At 47.6% G+C, this 18,049-nt stretch overlaps 1 protein-coding gene across 1 annotated transcript; it reads right to left on the bottom strand.

Annotated features, from left to right (window-relative positions):
* Positions 1-14,672: 14,672 nt before the first annotated feature.
* LOC117836522 (uncharacterized) lies at positions 14,673-15,669 on the bottom strand. The gene has a single exon (XM_034715972.2). It carries the CDS (start codon positions 15,530-15,532, stop codon positions 14,999-15,001), a length of 534 nt encoding a protein of 177 aa, XP_034571863.1. The 5' UTR covers positions 15,533-15,669; the 3' UTR covers positions 14,673-14,998.
* Between the last annotated feature and the right edge of the window lie 2,380 nt (positions 15,670-18,049).

Genomic DNA, 18,049 nt, shown 5'->3' with positions numbered 1-18,049 from the left:
GGTGGGGTGGGTGTGGGTACATTCTTGCGATCCTCGTACCCGCTACCCATTGGGACTCTAATTATATGACATGTGGAACTATTTTTTAGTGTACAAGAGGTGAGAGAATCTATTTACATGTGATAGTTAAAACCAGTGTCATTGTCTTATTTAGTTATTACACGACTAAAAGTATCAATAAAATGATGGTTTTATGATGCTTTTGTAGTTAATTAGATGTTATGTCACATTACCTATGTTGAACTGGATATGGGTCACTCGTCGAGTACCCGTTACTCAAAGGGTTGTGGGTGTAGGGAGTTTTAGACCCAAGGTAGGTGATAGGTATGGATGGCGGAGTCTTTTACCTATCACCGGTGGGTATGTACCCGTTGCCATCCCTGGATGGTACATGGACTAGAGAACAGTTATTAGCTAGGTGAATGACAGCTTGAGCCACTGCACTAGGGACAGATGTAAATTGGGGCTAGAGCACGGTTATTACTAGCTAGGCATATTATAGCTAGGGCCACGGCACCATGCGGATGACAATTGGATCCAGGGCACAATTACTAGCAGTGCGATGACCGAATGACAGTTGGCTTAGAGAACGCATACTAACTCCACAGATGACAGCTCAGACTACAACAAGGTTACTAGCTGGACGGATGACAGCTAGCTGGGGGGTTATTTATATTTTACCTTTATTCATATTTGGAGCTCTTTAATGTCACCTTTACTACGCAAGTTGATGACAGCGAGGCCCAAACGGCAGCTAGACTTAAGGATTTCAAGCACGTCTGGCCTGATGGCCCAATCCAAGCCCATCAGGCTTTGGCCCGTCCACACAAAATGTAGGGCCAAACTTGGTTAGAGAAACCAGGCCCAATAAATATCACGATGCCCCAAGTGTACCTCAATAATTTAATTTATTTATTTTGGGCCCACGGTCCAAAAGATCAGCTAGAACTTGCCCATGGGAGGAGATTGGGCATGATTTTTATGCCCAAATATAGCAAGGATTTTTTGGTCCGGCCCAACAAATGTTTAGATCTAACACCAGTGACTCTCCTTCCTCAGCTTGTTCTTTTTCTGAATTCATATTGGGAGGGCTTTACGCTACTGGCTGTGGTTACTTATTACTAGGTTGGCAGATGAGAGGTGGGGCTAGCAGTAGCAAACCTCTTTTGCCTGTTTGTTTTTTCTTGATTCATATTTGTAAGAGATTAATGCAACTACACGCATTTACTACTTACTAGGCTAGCAGATGGCAACAAATTAAGGCAAGCCTATTTTGCATGTTTGTTTCTTTTTCACAATTTTTGGGTAGTATGTGTGTTCACTACATATTCCTTCAACATGAAAAATGAGATATACACATGATTCATTTAACACGATATATTGGGCATAGCACACTTATTAGCTTGACGGATGACAACTGGGGTTAAAGTTTACTAACTAGCTCCAAGGGGATGACAGCTAGAGGTATAGCATGGTTACTAGCTTGGCGGATAATGGTCAGAGTCAAGAGTGGGATTACTAGATAGGTGAATGAAAAATGGGGCCACAACATTTGGGTGGATGTAGGGATGCAATGGGTATCCATCACTTATTTACCCACAGGTAAAATCCCTATTAAGGATGACGACTTTTCTTCCCAACGGGTATCTTAGTGGGTAACTCCATCACCCATCGGGTGGGGTGGGTGTGGGTACATTCTTGTGATCCTCGTACCCTCTACCCATTGGGACTCTAATTATATGACATGTGGAACTATTTTTTAGTGTATAAGAGGTGAGAGAATCTATTTACAAGTGATAGTTAAAACCAGTGTCATTGTCTTATTTAGTTATTACACGACTAAAAGTATCAATAAAATGATGGTTTTATGTTGCTTTTACTGTTAATTAGATGTTATGTCACATTACCTATGTTGAAGTACATATGGGTCACTCGTCGAGTACCCGTTACCCAGAGGGTGGTGGGCGCGGGGTGTTTTAGACCCAAGGTATGTGGTGGGTATGGGCGGTGGAGTCTTTTACCTATCATAGGTAGGTATGGGACCCATTACCCACCAGATGGATGGCAGATGGACCAGAGAACGGTTATTAGCTAGATGAGTGACAGCTTTAGCCAGTGCATTGGGGATGGTTGCAAATTAGAGCTGGAGCATGGTTATTACTAGCTAGGCAGATTACAGCTGGGGCTACCTGGCGGATAACAATTAGATCCAGGGCGCAATTACTAGCAGCGTGATGACCAAATGACAGTTGGCTTACAGAATGCATACTAACTCCACGGACGACAGCTCAGGCTACAGCAAGGTTACTAGCTGGATGGATGACAGCTAGCTGGGGGATTATTTATATTTTACCTTTATTCATATTTGGAAGGCTTTAATGCTACTTCGAGCGGTGACTACTTATTACTAGGCAAGTTGATGACAGCAGGGCCCAAACGCTAACTAGACCTAAGGATTTTAAGTTTAGTCTGGCCCGATGGCCCAATCCAAGCCCGCCAGGATTTAGCCCGTCACGCCGAATGTAGGGCCAAACTTGGTTAGAGGAAACCAGGCCCGACAAAAATCAGGACGTCCCGAGCCTAGCCCAATAATTTAATTTCTTTATTTTTAATTGAAGAATAATGGGAAGCTTGGGCCTACACTAAGCCCGGTCCAAAAAATCAGTCAGAACTTACCCATGGGATGAGACTAGGCATGATTTTTATGCCCAAATATAGCTAGGATTTATTCGGCCTAGCCCAATAAATGTTTAGATCCAACACCAGTGACTCTCCTTCCTCGGCTTGTTCTTTTTCTGAATTCATATTGGGAGAGCTTTATGCTACTACCTGTGGTTACTTTTTACTAGGTTGGCATATGATAGGTGGGGCTAGCACTAGCAACCCTCTTTTACCTGTTTGTTTTTTATTAATTCATATATGTAAGAGAATAATGCTACTACACACATTTAGTACTTACTAGGCTAGCGGATGACAACAAAGGCAAGCCTATTTTGCATGTTTCTTTCTTTTTCACAATTTTAGGGTAGTATGTGTGTTTACTACATATTCCTTCAATATGGAAAATGAGATATACACATGATTCATTTAACAGGATATATTGGGTATAGCACACTTACTGGCTTGAAGGATGACAGTTGGGGCCAAAGCTTACTTACTAGCTTAGGAATGATAGATGGAGGGAAGAGCATGGTTACTAGATAGGCAAATGACAGTTGGAGCCATAAGTGGGGTTACTACCTATGCGAATAACAAATTTGCCTAAATCGCTGGACATATGGAAGATGGCGCTAGAGAACGTTTACGCCAGATCAATGGGGCCATGGTATGGTTACTAGCGAGGTGGATGACCCCTAGTGCTAGAGCACTAGGATGAATGGAAGTTGGGGTTGAGCACAGTTACTATAGCTAGGTGGATGACAGCTAGGCTAGAGCACTAGGGGTGGATGACAATTGGATATCGAGCATGTTAATAACTAGGTGGGGAATAGGTTATTCGGAGAACTACAATCGATGGGGTCAAAGAATGCATACGAGCTAAAGGGGATCATAGTAAATGCAAGCACCAGCAAAATCCGCCTATCTGTGCCATGGATGTGTTCACTACATTTCCATCAGAATGGAAAGTGGGATAGACACATGCTTCAATTAGCAGATATCATGGGCATATCACACTTACTAGCTTGAAGCTTTCAATTCGACATATCTTTGTTTGTGATCTCTCTTATGAGCCCCTTCTCCATCAATAGATACTCCCAATGTGTCGACTACACGGCCTAACATGGCCTTTCGTGCAAGGGTGATAGTTGGAGCCAAAGTTTACTTACATGCTCTAGGTTGATAGCAAGGCAGAGCATATGGTTGCTAGATAGGTGGATAGTAGAGCTGAGCAAATTTGGCCTGGCCTAAGCCTACCGGGCTAAGCTCAGCCTGTGGCCTTTGTAGAGCCGGGCGTGGCGCGCATTTTTTCCGGCCCGAAAAAAAACTAGGCAGGCCAAACTTGATCCGATTATTTTTTCAAATTATTTTCCAACTAAAAATGAGCGAACGGCTCCCGAAACGGCTAGCCTGAAAGGTGTTTGTGGGCGGGCTTGGTCACGTTTTCTTTGCCCCAATTATTCCGAGCTTTTTGTTGACCGGACCTGTATTTTGCTCAAGCCTAGTGGATATCTAAAATCATAAATCTATAAATATTAAAATGACCTACAATTAGGTACGAAGGACCCTATGCTCTACTAGGCACGTACAACTTTAGCACGGAGCCAGCTAGCCAATCGTGTTTCTTAACCCACTGACCGACATGACCAAGCTGCGTGGCGCCTCTATGACTTCTTTTCGTTGTGTTCAAACGTCTATGTAGCTTTTTTTGAAAGTTGACCGGAGTCTTACTTTACCTTTAGCCCCAAATTCAAACTAGAGCCGATGGATGGTTCGGGAAAAAAAAAAATCTGTCATCGGATCGGACCAGGTTTAGTTTTCATTTTTCAACAGCCAGTCGTGTGTGACACCACTTAAATTAAGTCCTACATTTGGATAGGTGCTCCGGCAAGGCGCAATACATATTTGCTTCCAGAGCAGTGCATGTGTGTGTTCTGCGCCACATGATGTTACGCCTTCAGCCTTTCAATCTAGTTCAGACGTTGTGCAGGATGCGCATCACATATCGTCATATCGATTTGGTTCGTATGGATAGCTGATATGTCAGCGCGTGTGTGTACATCCAACTTGGAAAGTACATGCGAGAAAAAGGCCAATGGTGTCGCACCATGCCCAGTACGTATGCAAAGCGTACATGCGAGTGGCATCATCAGCCATGGCACCGAACGCGTACACACCCTTTCGTCCAGCCACACTTCTTTAACCCCTTCCTTGTCGCTAGTGTATCTGTCTGGATTCCGTTGAAGAAACGCATCACGTCGGTGGACTTTTTTTTTTCTAACTTTTAGGGGAGCACGACGACGTCGCCTTCCTGCTGTATACGGAGAACAGAGTACTTCCTAGTTGTGAACAGACGCGCAAATGCAGCAAGTGGAAAATGTATGGGTGCACCAAAAGATTTGGAGAGTCCTAAATATGGGGTTGAACATCGAGACATAGGGTGTGTTTAGTTGGTTGTATCATTTGATTCATGTATGAAATGATTCAAAATAATAATGATCTTTTGTTTGGTTGGGTGAATTGAACCAACTCATCCAGGATGAGGTCATCCCACTTAATATATTATTCTACTAATTAGAGTGAACCATATGGTACAAGTAAATTGGTTGAACCACCCCATCCAGGATCATCCATGCATGCATCATGTGGTGCATGCAACCAAACACACCCATATTTGATATGGAGACTATGGTGCAGGAGGGCATAGTCTACGTGGAAAGACAGGAACTAGTCGAGGGATTAGGAAAAGTACGTCGTAATAAGAGTAGAACTCCTCTAGTTGAATCCGACTAGTTTTCTTGTAACCAACCGGCTTGTAATCCTGCTCCCGGCAATATAAGGTGAGGCAGGGACCCTTCCAAAGTAACTCAATCCAACCAACACACAGGACGTTGGGTATTACACTATTCAGCGGTCGCTATTCAGCGGTCCGAACCTATCTAAATCGTGTGTCTGCGTTTACTTTCAAGTTTATGATCTCGACGAGCCCTACTAACCAAAATACTACATCCTCTCGGTAGGTTGCCGGATCCTACTATCATAATACCATCGTTCTTGTTTTCCGGAGCTAGGCTGGGCGACACCTTTTGCACCAGCCGAGCCAAGCTCGGGTAGTGCAAGCTACCGCCTACCGGACAGACAAAATTTGCATCCTGCGGGTGCGACGATGGTAAAAATAGACAACCAATCACGTTGAGTATGGGGTGTTTGATTCTTTAGTTCCTCCTAAAATTTCTGTCACATCGAATGTTTAGATACTAATTAGGAGTATTAAATATAGATTAATTACAAAACCAATTGCACAGATGGAGACTAATTTGCGAGACAAATCTATTAAGCCTAATTAGTTCATGATTTGACAATGTGATGCTACAGTAAACATGTACTAATGATGGATTAATTAGGCTTAATAGATTCATCTCGTGAATTAGCCTTCATCTGTGTAATTAGTTTTATAATTAGCTCATATTTAGTCCTCCTAATTGGTCTCCGAATATTCGATGTGATATAAATTTTAGAAGATCCTACAGATCCAAACACCCCAGTCCGCGATATGAAATACAAACGGAATAATTTCTCTGTGTTGTACTCCGGGAATAGAGATACTCCATCAGTCTGGACTCAATGTAGAGTAGGCACAAACTGATGATTGGCAAATGATCGATCAATCCTTAACGACTGATCCTGCAGAACGAACGGATGAACCAGGCAGAAATTAAATCAATGGGCCATGTAGATCGAATGCTGCACCTTTGGGCTCGCATGACGTACACAACGGCACGGCAGCAAGGAAAAGACACTGCCGATGTTATCCATGGGCCGTCGCCCGTGCGTCACACACTCACACCACGCAGCATGCGCACTCACACACGGCGAGCTGGCCGGTGCGGCCGGGACGGGGGAGAGGGGAGGTATGCACACGCATCGGTCAAAGACGATGGAGACCCGCCGAAGCGGGTGTCGCGCGCCGCCGCTCGTCGCTTTCCCTTCCAGAGATCCGAGGCACGCAGCTGCGTGCGCGCGAGGGCGTGGAGGTGGAGTCGAGTCCCGCCGGGTCGTCGCATGCAGCCGGCCGGCACGCGCGGCCCCGTGGGCGAGGTCAGCAGCGTCGACGTCGTCCGCTAGGGGGTCTTCTTGGGCTCTTGCTTGGCTCTCGTCGCAGTGGACGGGTGGCCGTCGTGCGTCAAGATCCCGGCCGTTGCATGGGTCCCCGGCCCGATATTGTATTATATTATATACGTATCTCCCAAATTAAATCTTCCTGGACTGCTGCATGGTACCGGTACACGTCGTCGATGTACTGGCCTGTGTTGACCGCAAGCTCGGTCGGCACTGCGTGGTCAAAGATCGAGGGGGAGCGCACTACTGTGTCCGGAGACGACGCGTGATATACAAGCGCGTGGGTTAGCGGTGTTTGGTTATTACGTGCTAAACTTTTACAGTATCCTATCGGATATTCGGATGCTAATAGAAAGACTAAATATAAGTTAATTATAAAATTAATTGCAGAACATTGTGCTAATTCATGAGACAAATCTATTAAGCCTAATTAATTCATCATTAGCAAATGATTACTGTAGCACCACATTGCCAAATCATGGACTAATTAAGTTTAATAGATTCGTCTTGCAAATTAGACTCCATCTGTGCAATTAATTTTGTAATTAACTTATGTTAAATACTTATAATTAGTATCTAAACATCCGATGTGATAGGTGCTAAACTTTAGTAGGGTGACGTGATGCGACCAGTAGACAGTTCAAACCAGTTGCTTGGACGCCAGGTCGATATAAAATCCGCGCGCGGACCCAATTCAATTGCACAGCAGTAGCAGCGACAAGCGTGTTCCGAGAATTAGACATGGTTGCCTCAGAGCATCAACATTTTACCACCGTGTTGTGATTATGTGTACTGTGTAGGACAAAAAAAACGATATTACAAATATGACAACGCGGTTTCCGGACCGTATGTGATTTTCCCATGTTTATGAAATGGTACAAATTTGCTGAGAAATCAATTAAAATAGCAAGTTTTTAAGTTTCGATATAACCGAAAACGGTCGGAAACCCATACCATAAATACGGAAACCGTTCCGGACGGTATGCAGGTTTCCCGCGCCATTTATTTACTCGCTCATAGACTATTTTTCTTTGCTTGTAGGCCTTGACATTGTGTTTTTTGCTCAAGGGAGGTGGACTATTTTATTTTGTTCATGGCCTGTTTTTTGTTTTGTGGGAATTGGCTTGTGCTTTGTGGCGCATTGGGCTCGCCCCTCATCTTTACAATAATTGTAATAATTTGGAGAAATTCATGTTTTTACTTGTGGTTATTTAATTTGATTGTCTTCAAGTGTCAGCAAGTTAAATTAAAGGTGTGAGATTCTTCAATTTGTATTCCTTATGAAGTTTCGTTCAAAATATCCCTTATAAAGTTAGATGTGTTTGGTTTGGAGATAAAGTGAAATGGATCGTGGATTTACATAGGCGGCTCACAAGGGAAAAACAAGGTTAAATGCCCCAGGGATGGAATGCTGAAGAGAAGAGCGAGATAGAAAGCTATGGTCCTGTCTTTAATTTTTTGAATAGGATGATCTCATATCATGTTTGGTTGCATTGGATGGGATGATCCATTTTTTTTGTTTGGATAGAAGAACAGAAAAGAAAGGATGGATGGCGTTTAGAACTACCGTTAGGCACGGTATGTGGGACCCATGTGTCAGCCGTCCATCTGCCTTTCATCCCGTAGCAGGGCGGCGCAGCACTTCAAATGCTCGCCAGTGAAATTGGTCACACACGATGAATTTCCTCTCAAAAGCTTTTATTGGAAGCTTACTTAATCTCTTGTGAACCTATTTTAGTATCCAATTTTACAAATCCGTGAAAGAGATGGATGTAATTTCATTTGCCCCCTTCCGCCATAGGAGGAGCCATAAAGAAATGTTGTCGTGGTTTACACCGGTGGCCACGGAGGCCTATCCTCGCGTGCTTGCGTACTCGCTTGGGTGTTCCGGTGCCGCACTGCCCGTACGAGAGCCGTCGGCCATTGCGCTGCGCTCGAGTCACCAACTGCCTGCAGCTGCACTGCGCTCACGTCGCCGGCCGCCTGCAGCCCCTGCACCGACCTGCGCTCGCTCCGCCGCCCGCGTGTGGCCCCCGCGCCGCCCTGCGCTCTCGGCTCTCGTCGTCGGCCGCCTGAAGCCACCGTAGTCACGACCCTGCCCTGTGCTTGCGACGGAGGGAGGGGGGTGGGTGCATCCCGCATTGGCAATATACCCTCTACGGGATATGGATCATCTTGGCATCGTTTAAGAGCATCATGCTTAAAAGGTTTACTTTACATGTTCATCAATATGATGATATAGTCTTCCGAGTGCTCTTTTGATTTTGCAAAATGATGACTCGTCATACGATGCACAGTTCTGATGGGAGAGAAATGGCTAATCAATGTGTTATTTTTAGTTAATGTTTCCGTGCTTAATTTATTCTATGGATTTGAATGAAATAAAAATTTATTCATCCACCTTTTCTGATGAGGGAAAGCAACGTGATGTCGCGTCATGGTTTTAAAATCAATTGAGAGCAGAACAAAATTAGCCGATTGTTACTCCACAAACGATTGTTCATATGTCTTCTTGGGCTAGTCCAACTCAAATCCAAGTAGTCATGTCATGCCTGTCCTCAGGCCGAGCTATGATGATGGGGCAAGGTCCAAGATCAATCATGGGCTTTTGGAATTGGCAGCCCAGATCTAAAAGGAGTTACATAAAGGCCCAAAAAGATAATGGAGTCCTGATGAGTCCATAACTTTGATGGAATGGGCCGACAGACAACCAAAGGTTTAGCAAAGCTCAATATTTAATGGGTCTGATCTTCTTCCTTTGTTTGATAATTGGAGATTTGGAGTCTCATCATTCATCAACGCAGCCTTCCTCTTTTGGCGCCCTGCAAGTGAGTGAAGAACATGTTCCTTCACTCCACCAGGAAACCAAAACAAAACACCAGTGCGCCTTTCCTAGACAATGACAATATTCCTCAAGAGCGCACAACCGAAAAGGCTGCACCAAAAGTAAAGTACATCGAGATCCAAGCTGGCCGACATATCACAAATGTGAGACGTAACAAAATTACTGGAAAGAAACCATATACTCCATAGAGTATATAGATTGGGTGCCCCTCTTGCAACGTGAAAACTAGTCCAAGTTGTAGCTCACCGCATGCGAACTTGCATCCAATTCCAATCGTGCGATGCAAATCTCGGAGCACAACAAAATCGTTGTGCCCGACAGAAAGCGCATGCTGGTCGTCATAAGCCCGTCCGGTTAGTTCAAGCGCCCACAGACAGCTTCAAGCGAAAGCTGATTCCAGCGCGAAACCGTCGTGATCGCCATCGCCCCACGGGACCGAAGAAGCACCGCAACGTGGTGGCACAGAGGGCGCACAGTAACGCGCACGTTCTCCTCCTGCCGATGAGCGATCCAGTGGTCGGGCGGGAGAACGCCCACTCTCTCCCGCATGGCGCCACACTGACGGAACAAGAAAAAGGCCTGTGCCTTCCAGCAATCGCTTTTACTGTTGGAAGTGGGTCAGTGTCGGGGCACGCACGGATTGACACGGAGGAGCAGTGCGCGTGCACATGATCGTACGTCACTCTCCTAGTCGTCCTGGATAGATAGCTCGAAAAGCCACGCCACCGAGCGGCGCCCCAGCTGATCGCTGACGCAGGCGCGCGAGGCGCGACGCAGCAAGCGCTGTCCACACAGCTAGCAAAGCTAAAAGCATCAGGCTCCAGATCGATCGGTCGCCGATCCGCCGTGGCCACCGACCAGCCACAAGCCGACGGCCGGCGTCGCGTCCATAGAGCCGCGCGGGAGCGCGCTGCCAGAAGACGAAAAAGGTGCTGTGTCCGCCGCTGCGGGCGCACCCGCGCGTGCACGCCGCGAGGGCGCGACGCCTGGCGACCTCTACGACCGATGCGCGCGTGCGCGGCTGCGGTTGTTGGTTGGTTCGGGCCCGAAACCGATGCCGCGGGGGGCTCAGGCCGAGGCCATGTCGGCTGCTCGCTCGCTCGCTCGGCGACGGCGCGTCGTTTTGCCCAGGCCTGTTTGTAACTAGGAGGTTAAACGGATGGTTGATATATTAATATAAGTTAATTACAAAACTAATTATACAGATCGAGGCTAATTCGTGAGATAAATTCATTAAATCTAATTAGTTCATGATTTGACAATGTGGTGCTGCAGTAACTATTTGCTAACGATGAATTAATTAGGCTTGATAGATTCGTCAAGCAAATTAGCTCAGAATTTCTTTAATTAATTTTATAATTAACTTATACCTGATCTCTAATTGATATCCGAACATTAGTAAGAAATAATCTTTAATACGAACAATTCCCGTGAATGATTCCCGACGCGATTGGGTTGGCCTTTTACGGGCCCCGATGCCTTGCTGATCTCCAAATATGCGCGGGCGGCAGCAGCCAGCACCAGCAGACCGGGGCGTACGTGCGCTGGGACCTTGGCATCCGTGCGGCGCGCATTTTCGGCTGGGTAGCTGCCTGCTTGGGCGAGGCTTTGTGGAACATCTGTCTGGCCTCTAGATCGACGAGAGCGAAACACACGTACGGTTAAGGTAGGGAAAAGCCGTGGTGATGATAGCTTGATAGGGTACCCGGTGCGTGTTCAGTTTCCCTTGTCCAGTCTACTGGAGCACTGGCGCTGCATCTGCATGTGTCGAGGGCTCAACTCAAGGCCGGGTGATTTTCGGGCTGGAGCTGCAGTATCCGCTTCGCCTCTAGTACTGACGTAGACATGTGTGCCCACCACTCATAATTGGCGCCCAAGCCAAACCGTAATGGCTGAATGGGACGCGAGGATTGGCTGCGCCTGTAAGCCACCAGGATGATGCCACGGCGGCAGCGGGGGTTTCATTACGGGAATCGCTCGCTTTCAAGCCGCTGGACCACACGTAATAAACTTGTCCTAACAATATCTTTACACGCATTTTATCACCGGCCGTATAGTGAGTAGTGACCGTTTAGTACTTTATTTAGTGGCAGCGGATGGGGGTGAACACGCTCGCGGGGGCCCACTTGACAGTGGATCTCCTCGATGACACTTCGCAGGGTCCACACACGTAACATGTTCACAATCATCGACATCACCTTCGTTAACAAAAATAAAATAAACCTCATCGATTTGATTGGTAGCGCCTGATCAGAAGGCTTTGGTCAGGAGGATATATTAAGCCGGCCTACACAGGGCGAGGTCAATTATAAGCGCGCCTACATCTCCTACTGTTTGATTGACACTTGAGTAAAGCAACTAGCTCCTCCTAGCCATGTAGCTTGGCCTTTACAGTTAACGCACGCGCCAAGATTCCTCCCTCTTCTTCCCCGCCTGATCACGATAACCAGCGAGACGTCAAAGGTTGTCTCCCTCTCCCCGGCTCCCCCCACTCCATCAGATTATTACCGCGGGGATCGCGTCGCATGTGAGATTTCTCTGAGTCCTGAACCTGGAGCTGGATAAGATGAATGAACAATGAAGCCATGAAGGAAAGGAACTGACGAGGTACCGCCTCTGCTGTCGTGACGTTACCGCACCTACAGCAGCAGTACAACACCCATCTCTCGGCCAGTCTTATCCGATCCATCCCCCACTCTGTTCCGCGCTGCTCCCTGACGAGTGACGACAGCCAGCCACCGCTCGCCGGCCGGCCCACTCTCCCTCGCCGTCGCCGGGACCTGATGATCCCTACCACCAGCTGATCGACACGGAAGGACGCAGCTATAGAAAGTGTGGGTGACCTTCGAGCTACGGTACAAGTGAAAACGAGCAGTCTTGTGCACCGGCCTGCTACGCTAGGTATGTCGTCACCGTGTGCTGCTGCAGCGGCAGATTTTATGGAAAACTGGCGCCGTAGTGCGATCCTCGGTTAGTATTTTTTTTTCCCTTCTCTTTCCCCCTCCCGGCGACAAAAGCTGGGTCAACTCGCCCACTGCACAACGCATACCGCCCACAAAATTAACAACGACAGCGACCGTGCCCTGGTCCAGGTCCAGGTCCAGGCGCCAGCTCCACAGCCAAAAAGCCAACGCGAACGCGGCGTTCCGCTCCCGCATCACCACCGGGGCTTTTAAACAAAGCAAGCCACCCACCGCGGCGAGCTGCCACCTCCCCCCTCCTCGCCAGCGCGTCGGAATCAAATACTCGCGCCGAAAACAACAGTTACGAATCTTGGCATCTTTTGGGGGAGAGGGAGATATGGGAGGAGAGACGATGGGAGAGGCAGTCGCTGTCGCTGGCTAGGCGCACCAATCCGGCACCCACGCTTTTCAACGGATTACCTGCTGGGTGCGAGTTGTCTTGGGTTGAGTTGCCACGCAATTGCGACACTCTATTGCCATCCCTCTTTTTCCTCCATGCGCTGCGAGAATATTCGTAGGATGTAAATAGGGTTTGTACTATATGCCGATTTGGTGCTATCTCAAATTACATTTTATGAAGAAAAAATATGCACGCATTATAGAAGTATACATATGAAAAGATATAAACACAATTTTTCGTGATCCATGTTGGGTCTTATAGAAGTATATATAAAAAGATATACATACATAATTCTTCGTGATCCATGTTGGATCAAACGCATTGCACAATTTCATCAGATGAGTGTTGATATTGTTTAAATTCCATCTATTTTTGGTTTATATATTGGTATAATTTCTCATTATGTGGGTAGTCATGGACCAAGGTCATGTTTAGTTACCCCCGAATTCCCAACTTTGGTACTATGTAAAAAGAAGATTCCCCATCACATCAAACTTGCGGTACATGCATGGAATACTAAATGTAGATAAAATCAAAAATTAATTGCACAGTTTTGTTGTACTTCGTGAGATGAATCTTTTGAGTCTAATTAGTCAATGTTTGGACAATAATTCATAAATACAAACGAAATGCTATAGTTGCGCATTTATGGCAAAATACCAATTTTGCTACCCCAAATTGGGAACTAAACAAGGCCCACGCCTCAGTCAGTAACGCATTCACGCTCCCATATTAGTGTTTGTGTCAATATAAATAGTGTCAAAACTAGTTAAGATATTCCCCACTTAAAAATACTAGTAGAACAACGTGAAAAAAAAACGCAAGAAAAAATTCAAAAAGAAAAAAGTATACAAACATATAGGAGAATAGTGCAATCATTTCGCAACTCAACATAAGTATGTTGGTGTCAACCATTAGTTGCACACTGGCTAACCATCCAATCGACACGAGACTATAGGCGTTGTACATAAGTCATCTCCTTTCACATTTGGAGGTGCCGTGTGCGGTGTTGGCATTGCGTTTCTCCTTTCACATTTGGGGGTGCCCTGTGCGGTGTTGGCATAGCGTTTCTCGTGTGGTCGCAAATGGGAACCGGCATATTCTCACTTTGCAATTAACTACTCCTATATGTATGTGCTAACCAAGTAGTTAATGCGAAGTGTCGACATTTCGGCCCCGTCCTCCAATCAGAGAGCGGGCCCACACCTTCCATCCATCCCCTTCTTTTTCGTCCTATCCATTTTCACATCGTTTTATTTATTTATTCTTCCTTTCTATACCCTCCGACACGTCCAAATCTGTCCCCGGGTCCCCCATGGAGTAGGCTTTCATAACCAGCTTTCATGCTTTGCAACTGCCAATAATCCAACACCAATGCTGCCTGAAACTGATAACACAGTTACAGAGAGCAACGGGTCATTTACTGCATGCTAATGCAAAATCAAACTAAAGCAAATGTTCATCGATTGTTACATTACAAGTACGCCACAGGATAGCTACAGTGCTAGTATTAAAATAGGACTCCAGGAATTAAGCAATGTTCGTCGATAGCTCTAGAGTGTACTCTACTACTCTAGAAAAGCATGTTTCGAAAGAATTTTGATGGAAGCAGTTTAACCACAATAGTCAATAGAGAAGGGGAAAGAAAAAATTGCAGTACTCGTAGTAGGAAAAAAAAAGCAGATCATTGATACTAGTAATCAAGATGAATTAATTTTAGTGGTGGTAGTACATCGACCGAGCCTCTCCGGGGGAAAAATGCCAAAAACAGAGGCTTTAATCTCTACTCTCTTCCTCATCGATCACGACTAGAATCCGAAGAACAAAAACAAAGGGGAAAAAAAATCTCATCGAATCAATCCATAATGATTGAGGCCACTAATCAAAGAGAACGCTAGTCTCTCCCTTCCTCCTCAAAGCGAGAACGGGATCAACGAGGCCGCGGCGGGCATTGCTGTTGCCGTCAAGGCGGGCGGCGGCGGTGCTGGCTTGCCGGGGCTGCCTGCCACTCGGTCAGTCCTGGAAGCCAGTCTTCTCCCAGATGGCGTTGCGGACGCGGCGGAGGTCGCGGCCCTTGAGCGTGCGCCCGGCGCCCTCGCGCACGGAGAAGGACGCCGCGGCGCGCTCCCGGCACTGCAGCATCTCGTGGGGCGGCACCCAGCGCCGGCCCCCGCTGCCGCAGCCCGCCACGTCCTCGGCGAGGTCGTCGTGCGCCGCCCACCTGCGCGCGCCCGCGCAGCTCCCGGCGTACTCGGCCCCGAGGATCTTGGACCAGTCTGGGATGTTGACCGGCACCGACGCAGGGCCCGCCGCGCCGCCCCCGCCGCGCGGCTTGGGCTTGGACGGCGCGGCCACCGGCGGCGACCGCGCGTACGGGTCCGCCGCCGCAGCGGAGGTCTGGAACGGCGAGGACGACGCCGGACCGCCTCCCCAGATGACGTCGGCCTCGTCGAGCTCCACGCCGTGGTCGGCGCCGCCGACGGCGTGCACCGGCGCGAACAGCCGGTGCGACGCGACCATGGAGAGGCTGCTGCTCCGCCCGGCCATCCGCCTCCGGGAGAGAAAGAAAGAGAGAGGGAGAACGGCTGCTCGTGCTCGGTGACTGTAACCTGAAACCACCGTGCGCGGGTGGAGGGGTAACCTGAGGAGAAGTGAGCGTCTGGTTGGCGTCTGGCAACGGGCGGAGAGGCGCGGGCTTTATAGCGGCGGGGCCGGGAGGGGTCGAAGTGAAACTGAGAACGGGGAGATGTGGATAAGGTTGCTCGGCGTGACGGAAGTGGGCGTGGTGGTTGCCACAACTTACGACTCTGCCACTGGTGGTCGGCTTGTGTGTCAGTGTGTGTATGTGTCAGCGTATGGTGGTGTGGGGTGAGCGGGAGCGTATAGTACAATAGCTTGGGTTGTTCGCATCTGGGTGCGGGCGGGAGCAGCAAAAAACGGCTGGAATCGGGGTGGAGGCATGGGCGCAGCGTATTGCTGTGCACTGGTGCGTTGCGTTCTCGCGCAAGACGACATGGCGGACAAATCCGAGGCATCGCACCAAAGCTGGTAGTGTTTTTCGTGGAGAATGTGTACGCCGGGGGAGGGAGTGAGACCGTGAAAAATTATGGAGAAGCACCGGAGGCGGAAACAAACCGCACATTGCACTCCTTTTTTTTTTATACAATACTTGTAGGAATGGGTCGTCTGAAAACAAATCACAATCATTTTGACAAAGCGTGTACAAGTATCCAAAATCCATACCGTGGTGTTTGCCATTGAAATTACGTATTGGCTTACGAAATTAAGATTCCCTATCCGCAACTTTTCCAAGCTTCATGATGCTCGTCGAAACCTAGTTTTTTGCTGGTTGTATGGCACTGAAAAACCAATACAAGAAATCAAACCACTTTAAGGTCGTAAATAATTCAAAGCATTAGTTCCTACATTTCAATATACATGTTGTTTAGCTTTTTCTTTACAGCTTCCTACTCCCCTTAGGTCGTTTTGGTTTCTAAATACATAATTTAGAAATGTATACTTATTTCTATTTGCATAGCAAAAGTTATATATATAAAAAATCAAAACGATATAGAATTTGAGACGGATGGTTTAGTAGTTCTTATTATTGTACAACTCGTAAAAACTTTGGAGCTTTTTAAATCTTACCCTTAAGTATATCATCCTTAATTCTTGTGTTAATGCATGCATACTTTAAAGATTATCAATTGAAAATAAGATGAATTTGATATCGTACTTTTTTTCTTTTAATGCCCAACAATTATCGTAAACCGAAATGCTTTAGTCATATCAAATAGGCTCATGTATATAATATGTACAACCGGTAGGAAACCGAGAAAGAAAAAACCTTAGGATTGCTACAACCTGTATTGTTACTTATTGTGGGACGTAATTGCAAGAGTTTAGTTCAACAAGGGTATAGTACAGGTCATTTATCTGCGATAGACGAATTTCATGCATTGCATAGCTCTCTCTTTGCGCGTGTGAGTTTCGCCTTACAAACAAGGATTCTGTAAATTTGCGTTTCCTGAATCTATCCAGATGGAGCCGCAACACAGACGAAATGGTAGATTTGCGCATATCAGCCGTGGATTGTGTTCAGGCTTTCGTAAAAGCGATTACAGTAACTCATTTCAGTACGGGCGTCTTTGCATTCTGTTCGTCCGTACACCCTTTTGGCTTGGGATTCCTGAGCGGTAAACAATTCGCACAGAGCATTCTCCCCTGGTGTGAAACGCGCGAAAGGTGTGGCCGTGATCCCACGGTAATTAGTACTATCGCTGTTCCCGTACGAGCATCATTGCGCCACCGCTTTCGTGAAACCGTCTTTCCAGCCCCGAAAGGCGCATCACACCGGCCCAGTCCCTGCTCCGCCTGCCCCACCTGGCAATCAAAGCCATCTCTGCCTGAAACGGACGGCTCCCGCCTTCTGTTCCTCCTCCATCCGACGGCTCCGATTCCCCGGTGGCGCCGGTGGGCGGAAAACGACAACGGGGCCACGGCGTCCGCCAAGGACAGGGGCGTTCCGGGAACTTCCGCTCCGCCTGGCACTCATGGAGTCATAGTGACCACGGCCATCTCTGGTGGCGGAGACGGGAGCACCCGGCGCCTTTGCCTTTTCGCGCCCTACCACCGTCCCTGTCGCGACGCGCGGGCCAGCGGGGGCGCGACGCGTGTCGCAGCCAGAAGGTGGCCGGCACTTGTTAAGCCGGGAGAGGCCGGCGCGGCGGGCGTTCACGTGACCCGGCGGAAGGGCCCCGCGTGGAAGTGGGGACTGTCGTCTTCCACTCTTCCAGCTTTCTTTCGACCGCGGGGAGGGGGTCCACAGGATCCGAGGCCGAGGCGAGTCTCTCGCAGCCAGGGCAGGGTGGGTGGACACAGATTCAGGGCCTTTGTTTTTAAAGGCACGGCGTACCTTTGCTTCTTTACTTTTTTTTTAACGCTTCTTAAGTCAGTATCAATATATGCCTCCCATCTTTCGTGTTTTCTAGACAATTAGATAATCTGACTTAAGCACACAACATAGTAAACAATAGTGACATTAAAAGTACAGCATGAGAATTA

The sequence above is a fragment of the Setaria viridis genome, chromosome 9, assembly GCF_005286985.2.
Source record: "Setaria viridis chromosome 9, Setaria_viridis_v4.0, whole genome shotgun sequence".
Classification (NCBI taxonomy): Eukaryota; Viridiplantae; Streptophyta; class Magnoliopsida; order Poales; family Poaceae; genus Setaria; species Setaria viridis.
Note: the sequence above shows the minus strand (reverse complement) of the source record. Positions and strands in the feature narration are given on the sequence as shown.